The 20,600-nt window shown below is 33.3% G+C and overlaps 1 protein-coding gene across 4 annotated transcripts in view; it reads left to right on the forward strand.

Moving 5' to 3' along the window:
• The window catches only part of LRP1B (LDL receptor related protein 1B), a 1,941,900-nt gene that overhangs the window by 1,207,610 nt on the left and 713,690 nt on the right, over window positions 1–20,600 (forward strand). For all 4 annotated transcript variants that reach the window (XR_013518953.1, XM_078327882.1, XM_078327883.1 and 1 more), the window contains exons 19-20: window positions 6,506–6,586; window positions 8,038–8,205. Coding sequence is in view for 3 of the 4 variants with exons in the window: in XM_078327882.1 (XP_078184008.1) it covers window positions 6,506–6,586; window positions 8,038–8,205 (249 nt within the window). In the remaining variant the exon portion in view is untranslated. The remainder of the gene's footprint in view (window positions 1–6,505; window positions 6,587–8,037; window positions 8,206–20,600) is intronic.

Below are 20,600 nucleotides of genomic sequence, written 5' to 3' on the forward strand. Positions count from 1 at the left end.
ATGGTAAAAGCACTGCATTCCCTCTTGTTCACATGTTTTAACTCAAACATATTATTTATATCAGCTTTTATAGCTCTTCCTCTGGGAAGTAATATTTAAACACCTGACGTCAGTTTGGCCACTTCTCTGTGTACTGTAATAACACATTACACTGCCTATAAAATAACATTTATCAGATATTTATTAAAATCACTTAATTGTATTCCAGATGTCTTCCCTGGTAAATTGTAAGCACTCTGAAATATGATAATATTTAACTTTGCATTCCCAGTGCCTAGCACTTTCATTCATTCACTCATTTATCCACTCTAGGTAATATATTTCTAAGGCATAGAACTCTATCTGATATAAAGTTCTCCATGAAATACCCTGAACCAATAAAACTTTAGAGCAATTTTTTTCTTCCATTTTGCAAATCACAGACCTCTGTTCAGAGATGTTAGGTAACTACCCAATATCACACATTAATTGGTGACATAGCCAGGATTTGAGCCGTGTTTACCTACCTGCAAAGCCTATGTTTTTTGTGTGTGGCATTATACATGCTATATAAAATGAGATTTTTATGTGACAGCAATGAAAAAGTGGCAAAATGATGACAATACATAGTACACTACTCTCATGTAATCTTCTCCAAAATGCATTTACTCTATTGGACATTTGAAGTCTGTCCCATATAGGTACCAATTCTTGGAAGCCACAACTATTGTCAATATCGAGAAGTGTAATTTATTTTCTCAGTGAATCTAGTCCTATAATATGTGTAATTTTTAAAAGCATCACTTTTTTGCTGGGTGCTGTGGCTCATGCCTGTAATCCAAGCACTTTGGGAAGCCAAAACAGGCAGATCACAAGGTCAGGAGTTCAAGACCAGCCTGACCAACATGGTGAAACCCTGTTTCTACTAAAAATACAAAAATTAGCCAGGCTAGTGGTGGGCACCTGTAATCCCAGCTAGTCAGGAGGCTGAGGCAAGAGAATTGCTTAAACCTGGGAGGTGGAGGTAGCAGTAAGCCAAGATTGCACCACTGCACTCCAGCCTGGGCAACAGAATAAGACTCACTCTCAAAAAAAAAAAAAAAAAAGCACCACTTTTTATAACAACATTTAATTATATACCTTAGGGGAGATAAAAATTAGAATTGGAGTTTAAATCTTAGATGTAAACTACAGAATGAAGAATTAAATTTTTAATTATTTCCCAAATCTTTCTAAGCTATAAATACTCTTTTTAAAGTATTAGTATAATCAGCATGGAATAGTTAAAAAAAATGTATTTTGGCATCAATCAGAGCGTTGTATCAAATTTTACTGCCACTTGCTATTTATGTGATATGGACTTAGGCAAGTTATACTATTTTCTTCTGCAAATTGGTGTCAGGGATAACAATGGCAGGGATATTGTAAAGAGTATTGGTAATACATATGCAGCTAACCTAGTATCATATATTCACTAAATAATAAGTAATTTGATTATTATTGTCTCTTTCAGGTGACGATAACACTTTCCTAACCCTGGACTCCTCCAATATTCTTATCTTGTCATTAATTTTAACTTGAATCTTCTATGCACTTTCCACATTGTGAAGGTTAAATTTGTCTATACAGAACGTGTGTTCATGATCTCAAACAAACCTATGACAACTGTGTTTTGAGACCTCCTTAACAAATTCCTTTAAAATATTATTTTGGGGCAAGGAGGAGGAATAAGTAGGAAAATTCCTAGGTTAGAGACAGGAAAGAAGCCTAAATTAGATTTAAAATCTACCTCCCTGGGGAACATTCCTCTATGCTTTGTATACTAGATAAATATAAGTACCATACCAATCATGATTACCCTTGAGAGAAAGACAATTGTAGCCATTTACATAATAGCTTACATATAACCTGACAATAAATTTTAAGTGAAACATATAATAGGTAAATTGAGCATACTATCTGTAATAATAGCAGATTTTTAACAGTCCATTAATCCATATTAAATATTCTATGAGTTTGAAGTATCTAGAGATAAAATAAAATATAGTTTTCTTTTCCTCTCTATAATTGTAACACAATGAAATATAAGCCACAGAGTTAGTCAGGTAATTCTTACCAGTGTCCCGCAATTTGTATCTAAAGTCAAAGAATTTTAATGCAAAATCAACAAAGAAAAATTGTGTGTAATATTTAAATTTTTGTCAAATATAAGAAATCATAATGACATTTTAACAGAGCAAATATCCAGAACTAAACTGATATATTCAGATGCTATTTTCAACCTTTAAATTAACACTAATATAAAAGAATAGAAAAAATGTTAAAATTAAAAGGTTTTTAAAGCACAATAATAAATTATTGTGATTTATTATAATGCTGTGATAACCCCAGGAGTTATTCAAGTGGTGAACCCTACTTTTTGCTCCATTAAATGTTTTCAGGGTATCATGCATTTCTGGATGACATCTCTTCTGACTTCTTAATCTCTAGGATTTATGGGACCCAAGAGATCAGAGTATGTGAAACCAGACAGGCTGAATGATTTACTCATTCACTCTATTTTGAGAATGAAACATTAATAACTTTACTCCTGTACATGTCTCTTTTCAAATACCAACTTTATTCTCTTTAGTGATTTGCCTTCAGCATTATTCTAGTTCCCATTGTTTTTATCTACAGTAATTTTTCTCCCTAAGCTAAGTTGGACTATAAGGTTGATGAGAGATGATGTAACTAGCATTTTAAAAATTAATCATATATGATATATAATTGTTTAGACACATGAGTATGTTCTATGTGTTTATGTATATTTTATTCAGTGTGGGCAGAAGATGAATGTCTCTCATTTTCTTAGAGGTTGATGTACTGCATATGAGATTTTTAAATTTAGTTTGAGAATTTTTTTTATCTTTTGAGAGCTAATTTTCACTTTACTTTTTACTGTGTTTTAGTATTAAAATCTAACAGTTGAAAATAATTTTAAAATTTACATGAAGAATTTCCCAATCTGTAAAGTATTATCAAGTTTCAAAAGTTTTCAGATGCTTAGGTTGATTTATTTTTTCTTAGCAAAACTTGGAATATACATTAATATGCTCCAAAGTTCATAGAAGAGAGATAAAAAATTTGAATTTACTTATTATAGAGCCAGAAAAGATGTAATGTTATTTTTAAAGATTATATCTCATCATATTTGAGTCCATATTTTATCATTTACTCATTTGAACCAAAGCTTGAATTGATCCTTTGTCTAAATCCCCTGATTCTTGCCTACATTACATCTTCTACACTACAGTGTATCCACTTAACAGTTGACTCTCTAAGGAAAAATGCATATTTTGGACGACTTTTGTGTTGATTCTTGAAATATAAACATACGTTCTCACTATCTCGTTAGGTAATAAAAGAAACTTCCTTAGAACTATTGACTAAATTATGTCTTTAGGCATTTTCACTTTTCTTTCTAGTACTTCCCCTTACGTGACAGAATATTTGTTGGGTTTCTACAGGATAGCTTTTGATAGAAATCTTTGCCTCCTTTCTACATCTTTTTTTGAATCACGTTTAGGCTCTCAAGACATTGTATGGTTTTTAAAAAGTTAAATTTATCTTAAAATTTATATTTTAAGATGTGACTTTGATAATTGTGAAACTTAATACAAATTTGGTAAGTTTTAGAATAATTTTCATTCAAATGCCAATACCTTAGATAAATGTACTTAGATGTAAACTTGCACAAGGAAATTGCCTTTTACAAAGTAAAGAAATAGGTAATCAAGAAAGTCAAAACCCATCCGATCTGGTATGAATCTTATATAAATAATATAAACTTTCCCTTTATGTTATTTGTGAAGAAGTATCAATTTATTTCATCACTGGACAAGTTACCAATATAAAAGATGAGCTACCAGCTGAAGACCATTCGCTGTATCTCTGCTGGTGTCCTTGGCTGACTCTCTTTTCCCAGCTCTGCTATGTGTTAGAGAGAATACTCGCATACCCAAAGTTGATTTGTTGTTTTACCATTTTAAGAATGGAGGTGATTATCCTAGCCTCTAATTTTAATTTCAGACATTACTTTTAGGATAATACAAAAGATAAGCCTTTACACTGCCAGGCAAAATTAATTTGCTCCTTTTTTATACTATTAATTCTAACAAGTTGTAATTTGCCAGGAACTGTACTAATATAAAATTTAACTAAAAAATATCATAGGTTTTATGGTAAAAATACAAACCATTCGAGAGGAGTTACAGTAATATCACTTGAAATTCTCATTTTCTAAAGACACTGTCACCAATGTGTTTCGTTGGTTAAAGTACTGAGAAAATACTTAGTGACCTAATTTTTTACATAACTAACTACCTGGAGTACTATGTGAAGTCCTCAACTCTTAGTAGGAAATTATCAGAAATAGACCTAAAAATGTGTGACAGAAATGACTAGGTAAACCTTGGTACAATCTGCCCTATTAAAATAAATAAAAAGTTGATAGTGTTATATATTTTAAAAATAAGATTTTTTAAAAATTGAAATGATAGAAATTTTCAGCATTGTTCATTTAAATGTCCTGATTCTTGTATACAGTACATCCATTAAACAGTTACTATCTATCTAAGGAAAAAAGTGTATTTTGGACAACTTCTGTGTTGATTCTTGAAACATAAACACTAAGTTCTCGCTATCTTGTTAGGTAACAAACAGAATATACATATGAAGGAATGGCTGGTATGGACAAAATCTTGTTAACTGAATCCTAAAATAGTGGAAGTATTTAGAGACACATTTCTGATAAACACAGGAATGTACTCTTGCATAATGAAACAATGTATGAGAAGTGTAAACCTTTATGCTTAATATATGCTAACAATTTAAGGAGAGTAAAGTAACAGTTTTGGTACATTTATGGATGTTAAGGGAAAAGGAGATAGGAAATTGGTAATAGAGTATGATTGAAAGACTGCTGGATGGGGAGCTTCATGAACTGAATTCTAAGACTTGTTTTTCCTTAAGGAGATGTATCTGTCATTAGAAAAGTCTAATTTCTCTGAGTTTCAATTGCCCCAGTTAAAAAGATTGGACATAATTTGTCCATTTTTTAAGCAGAGTAATATATTTTTATTGTTGATATTTTTTTTCCAAAATGAAAGTGCTCAAAACTACAAAATTGAAATGATTGATTAATAAGTAATATGTGAATAGATTTGGCTGAAGGAGTTTGAGCAGCCAAAGTACAGCCTGTTCAGCCATCAGCTATTCTTGGCAGCCCTGAGACAATGCAGACAATACAATTTGAAAGTATTTACAAATATTCTCTTCATTGCCTTTTATCAAATATACTCTATGATTCTATGTCAATTGTCTTAAGTGGAAAAAGAAATATTTGTCACAAAATGTAATTGGCTTCCTCTGTCAGAGGGACAAGTAAAGAATATGAACCATGGATCTATTTCAGTATATCCATTTTTGTCTGTTTTTATAAAATTAAACTGAGAGTTTCTTATTTCTTCTTTTTCTTTTTAAATATCTATTAAATGAGCTCTTGTGTGTGAAGATTTGTGATGCTATTCATACTCTCCTGAGGGCTTAAAGGTCTGGTACTGAGCAACTTGAATAAACTCTAGGTGAATATCTTTCACCATATATGAATTAGAGAAAATAAAATTTATCTCCTGGGACATATTAGTAAACAATTCAAAATTTCTTGGATAAACTGTTCAGCAATTATATTTTTCTCTGGCTACTATTACCCCTTTTTTTTAGCCATTCACTTGGGTTATCAGATTTTATTATGACAACATTGTCTTTTGGATTTATTGGTACTTCAAGTTGGCTAATAATCTCTCTTGCAAACCCTTTTTCTATGCTAATTCTGTAACTTTTTGTTATAATTATCTAAAGGTCAGTAAGGGGGGTCTCTTGATTTGTATAAAATTCATCTTGAAATCTGTATCTTCACTATTTTTTTTAGTTTTTTTAATAGACTAAAATTTTATACTTTTCTTTGTAACTTTGTGATATTGACTTACCTAACTGATTTTATTGCATTTATGTTTTGTTTAACTTTCACCTTATAATGTTAATATCTTTCAGAGGCAGAGTGAGATCTGACTTTCCTTCTTTGGCTCTCTGAATTCAGAAAAGGTCTTCCTCTATTAAAGCATAAACACATTACTTTGCATCTCCAGAGTGTATAGCTTCATTAGTTGTTATCTACTGAATGAAGGTTGTGTCCCTTGGTATATAGAGTTGACATCTATTCATTTTTCTAGTATATAATGAATTCAAATGATCCTCCGTCAAATAATTCTCCTAGGCTTTCAGTCACTGGAAAGTACTCATTTAAAAGATATTAAAAGTATGTGTCCTCAAGAAGTTATAGTCACTGTTTTTGTTTATCTGCCATTTCCTCTGTGTCTTTGTAGAGAACAGGGAAAGAATTCTAATCACATTAGCAAATGATATAAATTAAGTCATGCACAGTCAATAACATGCTTTCTTTTGGACATTTTTATATCTTTCACAGAATTCCCAACTTGTGAGCCACTAACACAATTTGTATGCAAAAGTGGAAGATGCATTAGCAGCAAATGGCACTGCGACTCTGGCAAGTACCAAATGCTCACTGTATAGCACTGATTCGCTGGGGGCCTGGAAGTCTGGACTGCCTGGCTTTCTTCAGAGGTAGTTTGTAGGGGAAGCTTCCAGAGGCAAGAAAAATGTCTAAGACAAGTGGTGAGCAGGCAGCTGGAATTAGCAGACATCACCGGAATTAGCATTAAAGAAAATGGAGCTCAATGTTTGCCCCATGGCTCTATGATAGAGATTTGCTTTTCAAATGTTATGTTGGACATAGTCTAAGTCTATAAACATGTAGTACAGTGAACAGTTGAGGAAATAGCCTGGATAGTTCAGGTTCCCTAAAGTACTTCTCCTCAGGAGGAGAAGCTTATACATTAGTATGGAATTTTCCAGATTGTCTCAACTCTGTCAATTTCTTCCTATGTTCATATGGTATTTTTTCTTATACTAAATTATATTACTATGCTAAATTATGCCAAATACAAGTAAATAAATTAAATAAGAATCAGTGCACTCCCAGTCATTTAATCTGATCTACTTTTACTTCACATTTATCTTCCCTCCCTCCTGAAAAGGTTGTTAATAAATAATATAAATGATTTCTAATGATACTGTACAATAGTTTCCAAGTATAAATATATACAGAGGAGCCAAGGGAGGAGGGGTACACAGTGGGTTCTCATGGTGGAGAATGGGGGAAAAAAGGAGGATATTAAAGATAGAATTATAAACTCTGGGGCATAAGAATTGTGAGGCATAAGTAATAATCTGGGGCATAAGTAATAATCTTTTATAATGATTATATTATTGATTGTATTATTTCATGAAAGTCCTACAGTCACAATTGCCTCCTTGTTTCATGGTGCATAGATGCATTCAGTCAATGGTTAGTTATTTCTGTGTGAAAAAGAAATTAAAATTCAAAATTCAAAGTCAAGGATTTTTTTCTCTCAGTTTAGCAGTTGACATTAAATCAGAGGAGAAGCAATGTGATGATGAAAATAATTCTTCCACTGTTTATGAGAAATGTTGTTCCACTGATTGAATTATCATTCATTTTTCAAAAACAAAACAAACTTTATATAGAAAAAAAAAAAATGGACTGGATCCTGTGGCTCACATCTGTAATCCCAGCATTTTGGGAGGCTGAGGCAGGTGGACTGCTGGAAGCCAAGAGTTTGATACCAGCCTGGCCAACACATGGCAAAACCCTGTCTCTACTAAAAAAAAATACAAAACAAAGTAGTCAGGCATGGTGGCATGTGTCTGTGTTCCCAGTTGCTTGGGAGGATAAGGCGGGAGAATCACTTGAGCCCCAGGAGGTAAAGGTTGCAGTGATTCAAGATTTTGCCTCTACACTCCAGGCTGGGTGACAGGGCAAGACTCTGCCCCCCGCCCCCCAAAAAAAGTGAGATTGTAAAAAAAATGTTCTCTGCGGATCAGGTTTCATGGCCTCATGTTGATGTTTCTTTCCAGATGACGACTGTGGGGACGGGAGTGATGAGGTGGGCTGTGGTCACTCTTGCTTTGATAATCAGTTCAGATGTTCCAGTGGCAGATGCATCCCAGGCCATTGGGCTTGTGATGGTGACAATGACTGTGGTGACTTCAGTGATGAAGCACAAATCAATTGTACCAAAGAAGGTTAGTAATTTTGTAAGTTAATGAAACGTCATTTTAAAAGTTGATATATAATAATACTTAGAATATTACAGAGAGAATATTATATAACAAATAAATTGCTTATTAGGCAAAAATATACATCTGGAACTGTGTACAATCATTTGCTATCTCTTTACTTTCCCTCTTTTCTTTTTTCCTTTGGTTTCTCACCTCAGTACCTCCTTATTCCTTCTTTCCTTCTGTGGTCTTTGTTTTCTACATTTACTTGATGCTTTACTTACTACCCTTTATATCATCTAAACCCTAAAGCCATTTCAACAGGGAAAAAGAAAAAAACAAGAAAGGAATAATTTTACTTTTATTTCATACAAAATTTGTTTACATGAAGTTTGAAATAATCCCTGATTAAATGGGGATGTATTTCCCACTGATTGACTTTCTAGAGTACAAGCTAAGAAAGGAAGGAGATCATGACCATGGCTCTCAGCATATCCATGGGGATAATAACCCTGTCATTTGCATGGCATATTTTGCAAAATTTGACCATTCATAGAGCATATTAATAATTAAAAATTAATGTTGGAAAATCACAGAAAAAAATCATTAGACTGTCAAGCAGTCATGCAATCAGTACCATTTTAACAGAAATTTTTCTCTGCTAAAAACTGCAAGGTATTACTTATTCTTTCATTTATCTCACAAATATTGATTGAGGACTAAAGAATAAATAAAAGGATGAAATCGGATGGCACCTGCTCAGTTTAAATATCAGTGCAAATAAACAAGCAACAAAGTATTTAATGAGGAGAGGTAAGGAAATCATGTACTCTCTTAACATAAGAAAGCATTTTCAAAGTGTTTTACACTGAGATATGTTTGTCTTCTGCAGTATTTGTCAACTAATAAGATAGTTTCTAAATTGTTTTCTCTCACATGGATTCCTTTTGTCTTTTCTTTCCCCTCTCTTTAAACTATAATTTCTTGAAACAGTGGTTATTAAATTATCTATATAATACTAGGTTCTCTAAGAAGAAGCCCCGCCATTTTGTGGATTCTCCAAGTGATGTATTAAAAGACATATTGTTTGATTTTTTATTTTACCTGGATAACCTGGATTACACGAGTCATAGCAGTGATCCAAATATGGCTACACAACGACCGATAGACCATGAGACAATGAAACACAGGTTCTCATGGCTAATGGTCTTGACACGGTTCATGTCTTTCCCTGGCGGTGGACATAGTAGAAATTATAATGAAAACAGAAATGAAGAACTTATTTGTGACATCTTATAAGATTTAACATGAGCATATTTGAAGTGAATTTTGTTTCAAAAACAGAAGAATGAACTATTGACAAAGTTATCATTTAATATTATCCCTCATTCTTCATTATGTAATAAGTTCAAGTCCTCACTCTCCTCTCTTTATCTCATTATTGCGTTAATTTCTCTATATATTTAGTCACTCCCTAAGTATATATGAGCTAGAACTTTTTGCATATTATTAATACTGACTGAAAAAGGAAAAAGTGTATGTAAAGTTTTTTCCCCCTTTTTTGGCTAATATTTGAGACATTCATCTAGGAGTGGTTGACATTTCATCACTACATAACACTTTAAATGTAAACTGCATTTTTCCTTCCTCACAGATGTCTTTTAAGGCTCCTCATGGGGTGTGCATCTGTGGTCTGCTAACACTGCCCCATAACGTGCTGTGAAAGATAAATTGCCCTAAAGTTAATTTATTGTCATCTCAGATGTGAGATCACATCTCTCTCTTGTATATATGTTTATCACTAAGATAAAACAATCATTACATATGAAATTTTTAAAAGATTGCTTTTCCCTCATGAATGTCCAGATTTAGTGGCACACCCTTTTGTAGGCTCTGTAGATAGTATCTCAGGTAGCATTATTATAGAAGCAGTGGCTATTTAATGGTAATGTCCTTCTTAGTTAGAGCATCTCAATTTCACTAATAGATTGCCATGAAGCAAGTTGCTTAGTTTCCATGTAATTGTGTGCTTTGGAGAGGTCCTCTGGCTACTGGTTTCTATTTCGATTCCACTATAGTTTTAGAACATTCTTGGTATGATTTTGATTTTATAAAAATTTATTGAGACTTGTTTGTGGTTGAACTTAGATTATGTTCAAGTGCAGATGAGAAGACTATATATTTTGGTGGTTGAGTGGAGTATTCAGAAGATACGTATTAAATCTAATTGGTTGAGTGCTGAATTTAATTGAGTAACACAATTTATTTGTTAGTTTTGTGCCTCCACAATCTGTCTAATGCCATCAGTGGGACACTGACGTCCCCACTATTATTGGGTAGCTGCCTAAGATTTTTCCTACATCTAGAAGTAATTGTTTTATGAATCTAGGTGCACTAATGTTGGTTGCATATATATTTAGGAAAGTTAGTATTTTTGTTGAATCAAACTCTTTATCATTATGTAGTTTCCTTCTTTGCCCTTTTTTACCATTGTTGGTTTAAAGTCTATTTTACCTGGTACAAGAATAGCAACCCCTGCTCTTTTTAGTTTTCCATTTGTGTGATAGATCTTTCTCCATCCCTTAACTTTGTACCTATGTGTCTCATTACATGGGAGATGGGTTTATTGAAGGCAACAGAAAATTGGTTCTTGTCTTGTTTTAAATCCAATTTGTCCCTCTGTCTTTTAAGTGAAGCATGTAAACTATTTACATTAGTTAATATTGATAAAGAGATTTTCTTTCTATCATGGTGCTGGTAGCAGTTTCCTTTGTACTCTTGACTGTGTAGTTGCTTTATAGGCTCTGTGGACTATATGTATATGTGTTTTTGTTGTAGCAAGTATTATTATTTTATTTTCATGTTTAGAACTCCCTTAAACATCTCTTGTAAGACCAGACCAGTAATAGTGAATTCCTTTAGCTATTGCTTCTCTTAAAAAAAAATTGTTTCTCCCTCATTAATGCAGCTCAGTTTGTCAGGATATGAAATTCTCTCTTGGTGTTTCCTTTTTTTTTGAGACGGAGTTTTGCTCTTGTTACCCAGGCTGGAGTGCAATGGCACAATCTCGGCTCACCGCAACCTCCGCCTCCTGGGTTCAGGCAATTCTCCTGCCTCAGCCTCCTGAGTAGCTGGGATTACAGGCACGCGCCACTGTGCCCAGCTAATTTTTTGTATTTTTAGTAGAGACGGGGTTTCACCATGTTGACCAGGATGGTCTTGATCTCTTGACCTCGTGATCCACCCGCCTCGGCCTCCCAAAGTGCTGGGATTACAGGCGTGAGCCACCACGCCCGGCCTGCTGTTTCTTTTAAGAATATTAAAAACAGGCTCGTAGTCTCTTCTGGCTTATAAGGTTTCTGCAGAGAAGTTCAACATTTGTCTTATAGGATTCACTTTGTAGGTGATATGACTTTTGTCTCTAGCGGCCTTTAAGATTTTTCTCTTTCATGTTGATCTTGGAAAGTCTGATGACTATGTGTTTTGAAGATGATCTTGTATATATCTCAAAGGAGTTCTTTGAATTTCCGTGTCTGTGTGTTGACCTCTCATAAGATGGGGAAACTTTTCATGGACTATATCTTCAAATATGTTTTCCAAGTTACAAAATCTCTCTTCGTCTATCTCTGGAATGCCAGTGAGCTATGGGTTTGATCAATTTGCATAATCCCCTATTTCTCAGAGGCTTTGTTCTTTTTATTTTAATTATTTTTTTTTTATTTTTATGTGACTGAGTTGATTCAAAAAATTGGCAATCAAGCTTTGAAATTCTTTCTTCTTCTTGATCTAGTCTGTTGTTAAGGCTTCCCATTATATTTTGAAATCTCTGTCATAAAATTTTCAATTTATAAAAGTTCAGTTTGATTCTTTCTTAATATAGCTATGTCGTCTTTCAAATCTTAAATCATTATTCTGGTTTCACTGGATTGGATTTTAACTTTGTTTTGGATCTCACTAAGTTTCCTTCCCATCTAGTTTCTGAATTCCATGTCTGTCAATTTGGACATTGCCATTCATAGCTAGAAAATTAGTGTGTTCCTTTGGAGATGACAAAACACTGTCATTTTGAATTGCTAGAGTTCTTGAACAGATTCCTTGTCATCTGAGGGAGATGGTGCTTTTTTTTTCTTTGTGAATTTGCTGTCATTTGAATGGGAATTTTTGTTTTTATATTCTTTTTCCCCTTGAAAGTTTAACTTACATGTATGTTGTGTATAGCAAATTGGCTTCATTTGTGGGTGCTTTCAAAAGGCCAACACTCTGTATGAATTACTTGGTTGTAAACAGGTTCCCATGGTAGGTTTCACTGGTGTTGCACGTTGAAGCAACATATTTTTGTTTTGTGGTGTAATTCAGGCTCAATCCAGTAGATAGTACATAAGAATATGGACTGACAGATAGACTGTTACGTAGTTGCTCTCATGTCTTTTGTATTTCAGTGAATACACAGTTATGCTTCCTTCCTTAGGCCTGGATTGGTTTCTGGGGACCAGCCCTGTCACTCTGTAACTTTAAACAGGTCTTCCAACTTCCTCCTTCTTCATCTGTGGTACTTGTGTTTCTTCTATTGCCTCTCAATATTTTCTCTCAAGAGATCTCTTCGAAGTATGATAGTTTACTCAATATTTTGTTTCCTCTCCATGGAAGAAGTGTTTCTTGGCTGGGTCTAGTCAGATGTCTTGTTCATAGGATTTCTATAGTGATGATCAAACAGAATTTCTATAGTGATGATTTTTCATCATCAGTATGGTTAATACATGGGAAAGTGTAAATGAATAGTCTCTCCTAGATTAATATATACCCACTTTTTTCTCTTAATGTTATGCTGTTACTTTTTCTCATTTTCAAACTTCTTATAGGCAAAGAAGATATATCTTCAGAAAACACTATGTTTCAAACGTGAAAAAAAGCTCAACATTACTAATGACTAGAGAAATACAAATCAAAACCAAAATGAGATGCCATCTCATGCCAGTGAAAACAGTGATTATTAAAAAAGTCAAGAAACAGATCCTAACAAGGCTGTGGAAAAGTAGGAATATTTTTACACTGTTGGTAGGAATGTAAATTAGTTCAACCATTGTGGAAGACAGTGAGATGATTCCTCAAAGACCTAGAACCAGAAATACTATTTGACCCTGCAATTCCATTACTGAGTATATAACCAAAGAATTATAAATCATTCTATTATAAAGGTACATGTACATGTATGTTTATTGCAGCACTATTCACAATAGCAAAGACATGAAATCAATCCAAATGCCCACCAGTGATAGACTGAGTGAACAGTCTTTCTAAATGAAAAAATAAGTAAGGCTGGATTCTTACAGAATTTAGTATGAGGAAACTTCCTCTAGAGCTCAGGTCTGACCATTTATATTTACATATTACAAGGTTGTTGTGAAAAGGTGGATTTACCTGTGAGGACGTGAAGGATAAAGTTATCATGAAACTTCAGTCTTTTGTTATCAGTCTTCAACTCTGGCCAGAATAGTAAAATAAGGAGAGTCTGGATATACATCAAATCTATAAAATACAAAATATATGAAATTTTAATCTCATCTCATTATTGACAGTTTAATTCATTTGAATTATATAGACTGTTGCTACAACTTTTTGGGAAATTTCAATTATATTTCACCTACGAAAAAAGCCATTTCTGAAATAAACCTGTACAAATTGTTCAGTATCTTTAGAGAGCTATTTCTCCAGGTAAATATCTATTCAGATTATAACAATTTACAACAAATAGGCTGGGCATCATGGCTCATCCCTGTAATTCCAGCACTTTGGGAAACTGAAGCAGGCAGATCACTTGAGGTCAGGAGTTCAAGACCAGTATGGCCAACATGGTGAATTCCTGACTTTACAAAAAAATGCAAAAATTAGCTGGGCATTGTGGCGTACCTATAGTCCCAGCTACTCTAGAGGCTGAAGTACAAGAATCACTTGAACCTGGGAGGTAAAAGTTGCAGTGAGCTGAAATTGCACCACTGCACTACAGCCTGGGCGACAGATTGAGACCCTGTCTCAAAAATAAATAAATAAATAAAATTACATCAAATAATTCAGCACATACTCAGTGAAAAATGAAACGTGATTTTGCTAAAAAAGATTTTATGCAAACTTTCTAATTGCACCTAAAAGTAACTCAAATATTCCTTAAAAGTTTGGCTTTTCTTATTTTATTTTTTCTTATTATTTTTGTTATTGCATTTTAGATTTGGGGGTACATGTGAAGAACATGCAAGATAGTTGCATAGGTACACATGTGGCAGTGTGATTTGCTGCCTTCCTCCCCTTCACCTATATCTAGCATTTCTCCCCATGCTATCTCTCCCCAACTCCCCACCCCGCCCCCGCCATTTTCTTATTTTAAAGGGACATCTGACCCTGGTTTATTGTCATTGTTCTTTGATACTTTCAATTTGACTATCTGAAAAGGGAATATTTATTGCCTGCTGGACTAAGTGAACACTCTGAGTAATGCTGGGTCATATGTGACCTCTTATTTATATACATTTTAAATGCAAATATAAAATTAAGTATGTATTGACCTATAATTTTAATTTATTATAAATAATCCTTAACAAATTCCTAAATCTACTTGGCAGCTAATTGTGTAATATTATTAATATATATGCTCTCACATGCTTTTATTCTTCTGTTTTAACTGTTTTTTTTTTTTTTTTTCTTTTGCTTCTACTTTGGAAACTTCTCCTTTGGCTTTTTCTTCATGTATTCATTTGTTTATTCATTCATTTTCCTTACTAATTTCTTGTTCCCAAATCTAAGAAGAAAACTAGAATTCTATGATATTGCGTTTGTACTTTTATGGGCTATTTTGATACTGTGAATGCACAGTAAATAATTGTTGACTAAAATAATATATTTCTTGGACACAAAATTTTATTAGACTCTCAGAATCCATCCCTTGTTTGTTCCGTCTTATATAAGTAGAACTTTTTTCTCTTTTCTTATCCTAATCCCAGATCATAGAGTTTATTGCCATGATAATATATAGGGCTAATTATATCTATCAAGTTATGTGCATTTCCTAGTACAATGTAATCATTTTCATTTATTCAATGAATACTGGAAATTTTAGCACAGGATTCAATAATATGAAACTGACAGGCTGTCTTCTGTATCTTTGCTGTTGTTTATTTCTTTTTTGGGTCATCTTTACCCATTAAATAATAAATTTCAGAAAGATAGAAAACATTTAAAATCTTTCTGTAACTATTATTTAGCTATAAGTGCCTGTGAGAAGATATTATCGGTGATAATATGGGGGAAGAAAAGGAGTTACTGTATGTTAGTGACCCAACAATTGTCAGACATTTTATATTTGTTACTTCATTTAATCTTCGCAGTAAGTAATATTCAGAGAGGTTTAGATACTTTCCCAAGATTATACAGCAGAAGTTCCAAAGACTGACTGTTCTTTATTCCTACATTCAGTCATCTGTTTCTGTAGCTATGGAATATAATCTCTTTTTCCACTAACTTTCTGTGAATTAACATTTAAATGAACCCCCAGTAAGTGCTTCCATGCTCTCAATTACATATTCAGTTTCAATTAAAGATGACAAAAGAAAGGCATTTCTACTTACTATAGATCACTGAAATAAAATTTCATAAAGGGCACTGGAAGGGATCTAGGTCCTTACATTAAATGGTTAGAACAAGTCTATCTGTTTCTCTTTTTTGTTTCTGTTCTCGTTTACTTTTCACAATTCACCTTAATAAAATAGATTCTAGAACTTTTTCATTGCAATAGTTGTGGACATTCTCATACTATTTTTTCAGTACACACAGAGACCATATTTGCCTTTCTTAAAAGGTTTATCTCATATATTAAAAATTAGGAAGCTGAAAGAAAATCAAGATCATTTAATTCAGTTGTTTTATTGTGTAGATGAGGAAAAGGTCTCAGCAAGCTAAAATCTTATCCTTCTGAGTATGTAATAGTAACCAAAACATTTATGCTGCTTCCTGGAAGGAGCTGATGGCATCCTGTGTTGAGATGTTGATTGAGACAATGACTTTTCAATCATAAGGACATTTACATGGGAGATTCTCGCTTCAAACAATTATGCTATGTTCTTTGTGGAAAATCAAGGTAGTTCTGACAATACTTATACCAAAACGCAACCAATGTTTTATCAAGGGAGGAACCAATGTTTTATCAATACTGCTTTGTATCTACTCAAAGCAGTACAGCTATCAAAACTTGATTTTTAACTGAAAACTGAGATTATGTATTTAAGCATAGAAAGAATGTAAATCAAAATAAATATGTTTTGACTTTCAATCTATATCATACCCTAGCTCAGCTAAACAATCATCTTTAGCATCAGAATTTAATCCTTAACATATAGAAAACAAGAAACCAATAAATACTATACACAAATACAAACAGTGACTTAGTCATCACTTCTGTTTCTTTCATGAGAACATTGTTTTAATTGTGCTAAAATACACATAGCACAAAATTTACCATCTTAAAGATTTTAAGTGCACATTTCAGTGGTATTAAGTGCATTCATATTGTTGTATAAGCATCAACACCCATTCTTATCTAGAACTCTTGTCATCTGGCAAAACTGTAATTCTACCCATTAAACAGTAATTACCTATTCTTCCTTCTCTCTAGTCCCAGGAAACCACCATTCTACTTTTTGTGTCTATGCTTTTTATAGCTCTAAGTATCTAATATATGTGGAATCTTACAGTATTTGTTTTGATTTGTGACTGATTTATTTTACTCAGCATAATGTCACCAAGTTTCTTCCATATTATGGCATATGTCCATATTTCCTTTCTCTATTAAGTCTTGAATAATCAGAAGGGACTTCTATCATTTTACCATTTGTTTCTTATATACCCTTTAGTACGTTTGGTTCCTCAATTCCTGCATCACTGCCCTTTTTATGTTTAGTTCACATTTTGTGATGAAATGTTTAAATTTCTTTCTCATTTGCTTTTGTGTATATTCTATAGCTATTATCTTTGTGGTTATCATGGGATTACACTTAACATCCTAATGTTATAACACTCTAATTTGTATTTATAGCACTTTAACTTCAATAACACACAAAATCTCTGCTTCTTTACGTCTCTATCTCTACGCCTTTCAGTTACTGATGTCACAAAAACCACATCCTTATGTTAGGTAGGTGCAAAAGTAATTGCTGTTCTTATATTTGCTTTTAGTGGCAAAAACCGCAATTACTTTTGTACCAACCTAATACATTATGTGTCTGAAACATAAACTAATATATATATATATATTTTTTTTAAATGCAATAGTCTTTTATGTAGAAAACAAAATTTGAGTTGCAAACAAAAGATACAATAATACTAGCTTTTAGAATAGTTTTTTTTTTCTAAGTTAGTCTTTGACATCTCGTAGGAAACAAGAATATGGTACAAACCACTGTTAAAATAATCCTAGACTTTGTAATTGCCCTAATAATTACCTTTCTTGTGATTTGTATTCCTTTATATGCCTTTAAATTACTCTCTATTATCCTTTTATTTTACCACAGAACTCCCTTGAGCATTTCCTGCAGGGAAGGTCTAGTGGTAAGGAACTCCCTAAACTTTTGTTCATCTCCTCATCTGGTAAGGTCTTAATTTCGCCCTCCATTTTGAAAGTCAATTTTGCCAGATATAGGATTCTTAGATGACAGGATTTTGTTTCTTTTCCTTTTTTTTTTTTTTTTTTTGGTTTGAGATGGAGTCTCCCTCTGTCTCCCAGGTTGGAGTGCAGTGGCACAATCTCAGCTCAACCTCCACCTTCCAGGTTCAAGCAATTCTACTGCCTCATCCTCCCAAGCTGGGAAGAATACACCCAGTTACTTGGTTGTACACCAGCAAGCCTGGCTAATTTTTATTGTATTTTTAGTAGAGAAAAAGTTTCTGCATGTTGACCAGGCTGGTCTCAAACTCCTGACCTCAAGTGATCTGCCGACCTCCACTTCTCAAAGTGCCAGGATTACAGGAGGGAGCTATCATGCCCAGGCAGGGTTTTGCTTTTGACACTTTGAATACACACACACACACACACACACACACACACACACACACACGTATAATCAGTCTGGGCTTATATACGTATACACACACATATATATATATATGTGTATACATATTTATATGTGTGTTGTGTATATATACACTTAACATATCACACATGTATGTGTATATATATATATGTGTGTGTGTGTGTGTGTGTGTGTGTGTATACATACATCAGCAGATCTGTCACCAGAAACTTGGATATACATATCAGCCCACACTGCCATCCAAGTTTCTAATGAGAAATCTGCTGATAATCTTAATGAGAATCTTTTGTATGTGGTAAGTATCCTCTCTCTTGCCACTTTCAAGATTTTCTCTTTTTCATTAGTTAGTTTGCTGATAATGCGTCTTGGTATGGATTTCTTTGAGGTCATCCTACTTGGGGATGGTTGAGCTTCTTGGATGTATATATTTATTTATTTTATTAAACTTTAAAGTTTTCTTTAAATATTCTCTCCACCTTCCCTCCTCTTCTGGAAAATTTATATATTGCTCTTCTTCATGGTATCGTGTAAGTCTTTATGCTGTGTTCAATTTTCTTTGACTTTTTTCTCTCTTTTCCACAGATCCGTAAGTTCCATTGTCCTGCCTTCAACTTTGATTGATTTTTCTTCTTGCAGCTCAAATCTGACTTTGAATCTCTCTATTGAATTTTTCATTTTAGTTATTTTACTTTTCAGCTCCAGATTTTTTTTTGGTTTATTTTTAGGTTTATTTCTTTATTGATATTTCATTTGTTCATCCATTGTTTCTTGACTTTCTTCACATCTTCTTTGACTTCTTTATGCATCTTTAACAGAATTGTTTTAAACTCTTTGTCTAGTTTATCCACAATTAGATCTTTGTCAGGGATACTTTTCAATGGCTTATTTTGTTTTTGAATCATATGCTCTTGCTTCTTTGCATGCCTTGCGATTTTTGTTTTTGTTGTTGAAAACTAGAAATCTGAATCTAATAATGTGATAACTCTGGAAGCCAGATTCTTCCCCTTAAATTTCTGTAGGTTGTCTCTGTGCCCAAATTAGCCTTGGGTATAAAATTAAGGTCTTTTCAGGTCTTTCTTAGCCTGTGACTTTCCTTTGTTATACACAGTAACTTTCTAATTTCTGTATAAGTGGCTATGTTGAATGTCCTGGTCTTTTATATCTAACTCCCAAAAGGGGAGCTGAATAAAATGAATGAAATAAAGTGGGCACTGTCTCTTAAAATTCCCTGGTAGCCACTTCAGCTAGAGATGGAGGGACTTGTAACCATGGAGAAAGGTTCAATGACAATGACCATCACCTCTTTGCAACTTTGACAACAGTCAGTAATCAAAGCACAGATCCCAGAATTTGGAGGCAGACTAGATCACACAAGCTGTGTGCAAGCTGCTCCCGGAACACATGCCTGATTGTTTGCCATAGGACTGGGGTTTAAGGGATTCATACATGTGACTGTGCATAAGCACATTCTTTCTACATAATAATATTTGACATTACTTTTAAATATCAAATTAAATTATATTATCTTTTCTTCAGTTTTTTTTTTCCTAGAAAATATTTGCTATCACTAAGCACACTGGGAAACCAAGCAGTAATTTCAAAATGTAGACTATCCATATTGCAATTTGTTTTACTTAATATTTGATAACTAACATATCTGTTAATTTCATTGGTTAATATGGTGAATGGGAAACTAGATTTCTCAATTACTTTACATAGCCAATTCAGCAGATTAATGCATCTCTTCACCTATATTTAGATAATGTAAGACTTCATCATTCTTTTGATACCTACATTTTAAATGAAATGTTCATGGTGTTCTAGATGTCAAAACTTAAAATTTTAATGATCTAAATCATGTAGATTTTGCTTCAAAAATACTTTAACTTACTAGGGTGATATTTAGAATTTTACATTGAAACTTCTTTTTAACTTATTCTTTGAATGTCTCTGTGTTTTTAACACTAAAGATAATTCAACTTCTGCCTAGTTATCCACATATTCTTCTCCATCCCCTTCTATTAAATTTTTCTAACTGACTTAGTAAACATATATAAAGATTTGAAATCTTGTATTTTTTTTTTTACTAAAATTATCATTAATTCCTAAAGTCTATGTACTCATAAAGAATTTTGATGGTTTTATCCAATATCTCATCAGGATAATCTCTGTGGTGGCTACATATAGGAGGTAAAAGAAGTTTGTTGAAGTTAAAGGGAAAACACAAAAACCATGCTCTGGACACGTGTGTGAGGGTAAAGGTGGGGAAGTGACATGTGAATAATAAACCAAGAGACATGGCAAATCCAGATGACCTATAAGCCATAGAGGTCCAATGGGGAAAGC

Source organism: Callithrix jacchus, chromosome 6 (assembly GCF_049354715.1).
Source record: "Callithrix jacchus isolate 240 chromosome 6, calJac240_pri, whole genome shotgun sequence".
NCBI lineage: Eukaryota > Metazoa > Chordata > Mammalia > Primates > Cebidae > Callithrix > Callithrix jacchus.